Here is an 8,929-nt window from a genome sequence, read left to right as displayed (position 1 = left end):
ATTTTGTCCCCATAGCTGGCTGTTCAACATCATGTGAGGCTGCTCAGTACTGGACCTCAGGGTTCACAGTTTTACAAGCATCCATAGATGCTGCCATTATACAGGTAATATGATGAAGGAAATAAAATAAAGCCGAACCATATATATTTTTTAAAGATTTTATTTATTTATTTGAGAGAGAGAAAAAGCCAAACCATATTTTAACAATATGCCCTAAGTCTTTACAGATAGGATTTGGTTTGTCTACTGTCAGATGTACAGAATACATATTACAGCTCCTTTAAGAAAAACGTTGAGGAAGAAGTCATGTTTTCTGATTTAATATTTTTCAGACCCCACTTTTATTTGTTGGTTTCTAAACATGTGAACTTAGCATTCCATATATCTGTCTTGTTGTATCTGTGTTGACCATAGGTAATATTTATGAAAGATGTATATTTACAGACTTTCCCCTTGAATAAAAATAAGTTAAAGAAAGTGAGAATTTTTATTATGTTAATCATAGTAGGAGATTTCATTTTTATATAATAAATATTTATAACTTATTTGCCAAGCATCATTTCTTTTCTTTTTTTAAAGTTTTTATTTATTTATTCATGAGAGACAGAGAGGGAGAAGCAGGCTCCCTGTGGAGCAGGGAGCCCAATGTGGGGCTTGATCTCAGGGCCCTGGGATCATGACCTGAGCTGAAGGCAGACGCTTAACTGACTGAACCACCCAGGTGCCTGCCAAGCATTGCTTCTAAGTGATATACTAATATGAATCCATTTAATTTGTAGCAACCATATGAGATTTGTGCAATTACTGTCTCAATTTAAAAATGAAACTGAAGCACAGGAAGATTAAGTGACTTTCCAAAATTCAGTTAATTAGTGGCAAAGCTAATTCATACTATGGCTTTTTGGCTCCCAAGTTTGTGTTTTAAACTGTACTGCCACTAGGATTGTGTATAACTTATAATCTAAAGACATGCTTAGATCTTACTGAGTGTCTCACATTTTAGTAGAAAAGAACAGGAGACCTTGAATAGGAGACAGGTTATTAGACTGCTATGTAGTAAACTGACTACAATCATAATGCTTTACTTGACAGGGTTGTTGTAAGAACCAAATGATAGGTATAGGATTGTCTTATATACTCTTACAAGATGGTATAAATGTATTAATACTACCCAAATTCAATAATATAGAAGTTTAAGGTAAAGACAGTGAAATATAGGATCTATCACATTGAGACTATTATACTACTTATTTGTGTTTTGGCCAAAGACCTTAGCCATCCACAGCCCAGACCACACTGGAAGGATAGACAGAGCCAGATCTTATTTTAGACAAGATAGAAGTATCATATGGCATAAAGTTTTATTATTCTGTCTATACATGCTGCATATATAGCTTTTAAAACAATAGAACATACTATTGAAAAGATTTTTTTAAAGAGAGTCTTTCATGGTACTAATAATCATTCCTTAATTCCTCAATTTTATAAATGCGTATTTTTGTTAAGATGTATATAATAGTTTGCTTAAGATGATAGTTATTCAATATAATTATCTTAGACAAGTTATTTCCTCAAAATTTACAGACTTCCCAACTACAGTCTTTATGGTATGCTTCCAGAATGAATAAAAGCAATAATGTATGCTATATCATGATATTGGGGTCAGTCACTTCATTTCAGGTGTGGTTTTTGAGGATTGTATTTGTAATGGGTTCATACTAAATTTGGGGTTGTAATTGTCACATTTTATTGGGGGTCACTATCAGAATTAAATTCATTGATTGTATTTTCCAATTCTAGCTAAAGACCAATGTTTCCTTTTGGAAGGAACTGGAGTCAACAAAAGCTGTCATTATGGGAGAAACTGCTGTGGTTGAGATAGATGCCTTTCCCCGAGGAGTAATTTTAATATACCTAGTTATAGCATTTTCACCATTTGGATATTTTTTGGCAATTCATATCGTAGCAGAGAAAGAGAAAAAGTTAAAGGAGTTTTTAAAGATAATGGGACTTCATGATACTGCCTTTTGGTATGTTATTAAAAGTTTATTACTTAGTGTGATTAATAATTATATTAAGTATAAAGATCTTCAGTGTTGTAATTTTGTTATTTGCTCAATTTGAGGAGGTGCTGATCCTGTTTACTTACAATGATGACCTTTGTCTTGGAGTATGAGACTAGGCAACAAGCTTTAGCAATATTTTGGCTTTTTTTTTCTTCTTTTACCATAAGGGAAGTGGGATTTGGAAAACTGATATTGATATATTATGTTTAAATTCTTTTTCACATTTTGTCTTAATCGATGAGGTGTGTTCTATGTATTTCAGTGTATAGAACATTTGAGATCTTGGAAAGTTAGAAATTAATTGTGTGTTATAGTCTTCCCCCAGTATCATAGCATATGCATGTTATTAAAAATTTAATTAAAATGATTGAAGTTCGCATAGGTGGTATATGGGATTTTCCCCACCTGGGAAAAAAGTTATTTGTATGAATTAAGATGAAAATAACAAAATAATTTATAGAGAAACAAATTTCTCTAAAATTGAAAAATGTTTTCACAAGTGAACTTTCATGTGTCATCATTTTTACATAATGATGATTTTATAGAGACATGCATTTTTATAAATAATTTTGAGTGAATTTTCCTTACTTTTCCCACTGTGTAGTAGGAAAATTTATTTTGACCTCACTTTGGGGGGAAAGTTAATACTGTGCATGTGATTTGCTATTATAGTCCATTTTACAAAATTTTATTCCATTTAGCCCAATGCAGCAATTAATTATAACACTTTAATAATGGCACTTTACATAATGGGGTCATTGTGTATAATGTATTTTCTTTGCATGTTTTTTTTTCCTGTCATTTGAGTAGTGATTGGTTTTTAAGTTGCATTAAATTATTAAAGTGCTTTGTGAGGAAGTGGTAGTTGGAAGCATTTAGGCAAATCAATTTCTTAGTGCCTCAGTTTTGCCTCTGTAAAATGATGGAGTCAGTTTTGGTAATGTAGGTATCTTTTAGTTCTATTTCACTGCTTTTATGGTAGCACACATTAAATCATGATCTGCTTACATTAAACAAACAAACAAACCTGAGTACTGTAGCAATTCCATTGAACTCTGATTTGGGAAGAAATTTTGAGTAAATATAGTGAGTCCGTTGTTGATCTTGATCTTACATGTAGTAAGTATGTTGTTGATTAGTGATTGTGTTGATTAGTTGATTAGTGTTGTTTTAAAAGAGGTACCAAAAGCTGTCAGAGGTTTAATTATAGCCCAGGCCATAAGAAAATTGTCATTAAACTCTTTTGTATTTTAGGAAAATCAGTAATGTTGTACACCATTAAACTTTTGAGACTATTAGATTTAAATTAGTCATGAATTGCTATTAATTTGTAAAGTTTTTTTTGACTCTTAAGATAATCCCTGTTTTATCTCATGTCAGATTATACTTTTACCTCTAACTTAACTAATGTATTTTTAATTACTTATAAGAGCATTAATTTTCAGTAAATGAGCATACACAGGAAAGAATAAACTTGATTTTAAGAATAAAATTGCTAAAATAAAGCTGATGTTTTGTTTGAAATGATTTTTTAATTGTTAAAGCCTATGCATTTAACCATAAATGTGTTTATATTCTCATTTTAGGCTTTCCTGGGTTCTTCTGTATACAAGCTTGATTTTTCTTATGTCCCTTCTTATGGCAGTCATTGCAACAGCTTCTTCGTTATTCCCTCAAAGTAGCTGCGTTGTGATATTTCTACTTTTTTTCCTGTATGGGTTATCGTCTGTGAGTATTTTAACTTGAATGGGAATAAAAAACTGTCAAAGTAGTTGATTAATATAGCAAAATATTATCTTTGGTTAACTTACAGTTGATTTGTTACTAGGTTACTGATAAATGAATTATATGTGGCATCATTGTACCTCAGGTAATCTGGATTGCTCTGTGGCCTGGTTACATTGCTACTTTTGTAAATTTATCTTGGATGTGTACCTGGCAGAAAATTGTGTGTGGAGCAAAACAAATTTTCTGGACTGTATTAGTGAAATAAGTAGACTCAGTGGATTTTATTGCTTTAGGGTTCATGGGATTGTCATTCAACTAAATAATGTATTTATTTTTAAAGTTATTTTCAGGGGCGCCTGGGTGGCTCAGTTGGTTAAGCGACTGCCTTCGGCTCAGGTCATGATCCTGGAGTCCCAGGGTCGAGTCCCGCATCGGGCTCCCTGCTCGGCAGGGAGTCTGCTTCTCCCTCTGACCCTCCTCCCTCTCATGCTCTCTGTCTCTCATTCTCTCTCTCTCAAATAAATAAAGAAAATCTTTAAAAAAAAAAAAAAAGTTATTTTCAGGAAAGGTACAAAATAGTCTCAAATTTAACTTGTTTTCATATAATGTATTTCACATACAATTTCTGAGTCTTTTACTATCTTCACATAATCAAATTATGTGTATAATTAAGATGGTCTAGTACTAGACTTTTTTCAAACCCTTTGTTTTCATGAAATCCTGACTATTTCAAGTTAATGTATGTTATAGGGTGATGATTTATAAAGGTATGCCTTTGTAGATGCAGCCCTTGGGCAGTGTTGCCATGCATTGGGTATATTGGCTGAATGCAGGCTTTGTTTCCAGGGGTTCTGGTTTTCATTTTGATTGGCTTATGTGCCCATGCTCTACCAGTTAAATTTTTGTTGATCACACTTGCTCTTTAACATGATAATTTACAAACAACTCAGACTTCTGTATACAGTTACCTGATTTTGTATCTTATTAACACATTGAGTTTCAAAGATAGGTTCTCTGTTTAAAAGCTGGTTGGTTTATTGTTTCGTTCACATATGTATACATTTAACTGCAGAAACATGTGACTGCTATGGTTTCTATAGTGTAGAGGTAATTATGTTTGCCTATATATAAATTGTAGTTTTTAATGTTTGTCATCTTAAATTTTATTATGTATTTATCATGACTTACATGAAAATAAAATACCATAGATAGCATTTAGAAAGTATTTCAATGAATGTATTTTCCAATGAAAATAACTTGTTTTTTCAAAAGCAGAATTAATTTTATTTTCATACCAATGTATATGAACAATGCATTAACCTTAATATTTATATTTTACAGATATTTTTTGCTTTAATGCTGACACCTCTTTTTAAAAAATCAAAACATGTGGGAATAGTTGAATTTTTAGTCACTGTGGCTTTTGGATTTGTTGGCCTTTTGATAGTCTTCATGGAAAGTTTTCCCAAATCATTAGTGTGGCTTTTCAGTCCTTTCTGTCAGTGTACTTTTTTGATTGGTATTGCACAGGTAGGTAATATATTTATCTTGCTTTCACTAAATATTTTTTCTCTTCAGTTCCATGCGGCCTGTTATACTACAATGCATACTACCTTGGATTTGCAAAGAAATTATTTTAAAACGTCCACATGAGAAAGGAATGCTATTTGAATACTGGAGTACATTTTATCTGGGTTTTATTTACATTTTCTCCATTTCTAGTTTTTCATTTATATGATCTGTTTATAAGTTTTCTACTCTGTGTGTTAGTATGTCTCAGTAATCTATTTCACTGCAATAACTCAGTTTGTTAGAAGTTGTTGTTTTAAGCATCTGGTAATCTGGATTGCTCTATGGCCTGGTTACATTGCTACTTTTGTAAATTTATCTTGGATGTGTACCTGGCAGAAAATTGTGTGTGGAGCAAAACAAATTTTCTGGACTGTATTAGTGAAATAAGTAGACTCAGTGGATTTTATTGCTTTAGGGTTCATGGGATTGTCATTCAACTAAATAATATATTTATTTATTTTTAAAGTTTTTATTTGATTTTTATTAGTCTTTACAGGGGCAGTCAGGTTCTAAGGGAAAAATTCTTAAGAGAAACTACTTTATATAATAGAACATAAATTTGGTTAATGTATAAAGAAAAAATGTAATTACTAATGTAAGAGATGATTCATGTTGACTAGATAGAATATTCTGATTTGTGAGATCTAAGACACATTGTTTATGAGCATTGAGTTAAACAAGTTTTAATTATGTTGGACCTAAGAACTGTTGTTTATACATTTTAAGAGTCCACTGAGTTCTCCTTCACTTAGAGAGGTAGAATTATAGATTCATGTTTTGTTGGTTGTGAGAGGGACTTTCGTGTTTATTTAACCCATCTTCATTTCATGGATGAGGAGACTGAGATCCAGAGTGGTGTGGTTAAAGTTTATTCACCTAATGGCAGATCTGGGATCTAAATAAGGCCTCAGCCTCTAGTATATTTCTTTCTGCTCTCTCACATATATCTACTATGAAAATGTAATAATAGTTGTGTTAATTATTCAGAATACCCTCTCCCTTTGCAGCATTGAAAGGATGCTGATCATAATTTTATCCTCTAATACTTAATTTGTTTGACTTCCATGTGGACCATTTGTTTGCACCAGTTAATATTAACAGCATACTTTATTGTTATTTCATTTGATAGTCCTTGCCTTAGAATTAAAAGCCCCAGGAGTGGATATATATTAGTTTTAGAAACATAACATTAAAAAGATTGAAATGGATTGTTGTGATAAACTTATATTTTGATAAAGTTTCTGTTGTTTTCCTTGTAAATTCATACTACTAATTTGGCAGATTGTTTAATCTGTTAAAAGGCCCAGTTTGGTTACCACCAATCTGGATATAATGAGTAACTCTAGTGTTAGCTTTTAGTTATTTTTATCATTTTTATATAATAAAGTTGGTATTTCTATTTTTCAGGTCATGCACTTAGAAGATTTTAATGAAGGTGCTTTATTTTCTAATTTGACTGAAGGCCCATATCCTCTAATTATTACTATTGTCATGCTAGCACTTAATAGTATATTCTATGTCCTCTTGGCTGTCTATCTTGATCAAGTCATTCCAGGTATGCAGGTAGTTATTGGATTTTACTTTAAAGATTTTTAGGTTTTTTGCTCACATAGAGTCAACTTAATTAAAATTTTTTTTTCTAGCCACAGTACCCTAAGTCATATTTGTTGTCCAAGCTTTTAACTTAATTTTAAATAAGTATATATTGTACCTGTATCTTAACCACTAGTGAACATAAGGAGATTCTGTTAAAATGAGAGCAGTTTGCTTTGAAAACATTAAGTCTCTAACTGAATTTATCTCTGTCCTTCCCTCTGTCCTGTCCCTGTTTTAAAACTGTTTTCTTGGCTAAAGTATTTCACTATTTTATCCTCTAAGGTACAAAACTATGAAGTCATCTTGTAACTCCTACCATTCTCCTTATCTGTTGTGCATGTCTAACCAACTCCTGTAGATTCAAAATATTATTAAAATATCTGACACTCCCTTGACTTTCCCCTTTGAGTTCCTCATTATACTTTTGTCTGTGTTCAGACCTGCACTTATATGGTAACTACTAGACACAAGTGGCTTTTAAAATTTAAATTAATTAGAATTAATTAAATTAACAGTCCATATCCTTGGTAGCACAAGTCACCTTCCGACTGCTCAGTGGCCACATGTGACCATTACCGTATTGTACAGTACAGATAGAGGACATTTCCATCACTGCAGAGGGAGAGGTTGGGCAGCACTTGTTTACACCATTGTAATACCTTTATTCTCATTACCTGCCTTCAGTCCATCTAAAACTTCACCATTCCCTTTAATCAAGTTATTCACCTGCTCAGAAATCACCTCGCTGGGCATATCCTAGTGCATTAAATAGAAACTCCTTATGTATTAATATCCTTCACAATACTTTTATATATTTAATCCCTTATTTTCACTCTGTCCCTCCATATTGTATTCTGTATTCATCCTATTTACCTATTTAAACACAGCTCCAGTATATCAGTTAGATTGTTTTTAGTTATTCTTAACAGAAAACTGTTTTAATTGGCTTAAACAAGTAGGAAATCGATTGTTTTACTTAAAAGGAAGTCCAGAGATAGGATAGACTCCGAGTTGGTTGTCTTGCTCAACTGTGTGTCATCAGGGACCCACTTTCTCCATGCTTTGGCCACCTATGTCTGAGTCTGGCAGGTTTGCTCTCTTCTTGGCTGCAGTGGTATGCTTCTTTGTTCATGTCCAGGGGAAGAGAGAGGGTGACTCTCTCCCCCACCTAAAATCTTTGCTTTTGTCTGATTGGTTACATGCTTACAGCTGGAGCAGTAAACCAGAGAGTGCCACATACTGATTAGATCAGTTAGGATCTTCTCTGTAGTTGGGATCAGATCAGATGTGGCCATCTAGAAGAGGAGTAGATGTTTAAAAAAATGGGAAGTGTCAGTGTTTGGGGGGAAAGAGGTGAAAATGGATATATACTGTGTGAGCAACCATCACTGTCTGTCATGTCTAAGTCTTCAATGCCTGTCCTGTTGCTGTGTTACTCTCCTGATTTTAAAAAGTCTTCTCCATGAACTATATCCACTTTTCTAAGTATTAAATACTAGCTGTTTTCAAAGACTAAGATGAGACTCATTTAAGCCTTCAGGACAGATTCCCTATCTAGGTATAAACTTCTCCTCTTTTGAACTGTTATGAGTACCATGCATGACATGCTTTGTGTTCTGCATTGTGTTCTAGGCGCTGTTATATATATCTGTGTAGCCATAAAGATGTAAGTTCCTTTAGAATGGGAAATGCATTTCACTCACCTTTTTTTTTTCATTTTTCTTTTTTTTTAAATTTTATTATGTTATGTTAATCACCATACATTACATCATTAGTTTTTGATTCAGTGTTCCATGATTCATTGTTTGCGTATAACACCCAGTGCTCCATGCAGAACGTGCCCTCTTTAATACACATCACCAGGCTAACCCATCCCCCCACCCCCCTCCCCTCTAGAACCCTCAGTTTGTTTCTCAGAGTCCATCATCTCTTATGGTTCGTCTCCACCTCCGATTTCCGCTCCTTCA

General features: G+C 33.1%; 1 protein-coding gene across 1 annotated transcript; it reads left to right on the top strand.

Annotated features, from left to right (window-relative positions):
• The first annotated feature begins 19 nt into the window (after window positions 1–19).
• LOC145719901 (cholesterol transporter ABCA5-like) lies at window positions 20–6,977 on the top strand. Its single transcript, XM_081811512.1, has 5 exons — window positions 20–104; window positions 1,801–2,030; window positions 3,653–3,794; window positions 5,136–5,324; window positions 6,774–6,977. The coding sequence occupies exons 2-5, from the start codon at window positions 1,855–1,857 to the stop codon at window positions 6,960–6,962; spliced, it is 696 nt and encodes a 231-aa protein (XP_081667638.1). The 5' UTR covers window positions 20–104; window positions 1,801–1,854; the 3' UTR covers window positions 6,963–6,977.
• Window positions 6,978–8,929: the final 1,952 nt, after the last annotated feature.

This window comes from Leptonychotes weddellii, unplaced genomic scaffold, assembly GCF_054177405.1.
Source record: "Leptonychotes weddellii isolate Sample4059 unplaced genomic scaffold, ASM5417740v2 HiC_scaffold_8149, whole genome shotgun sequence".
Lineage (NCBI taxonomy): Eukaryota > Metazoa > Chordata > Mammalia > Carnivora > Phocidae > Leptonychotes > Leptonychotes weddellii.
Note: the sequence above shows the minus strand (reverse complement) of the source record. Positions and strands in the feature narration are given on the sequence as shown.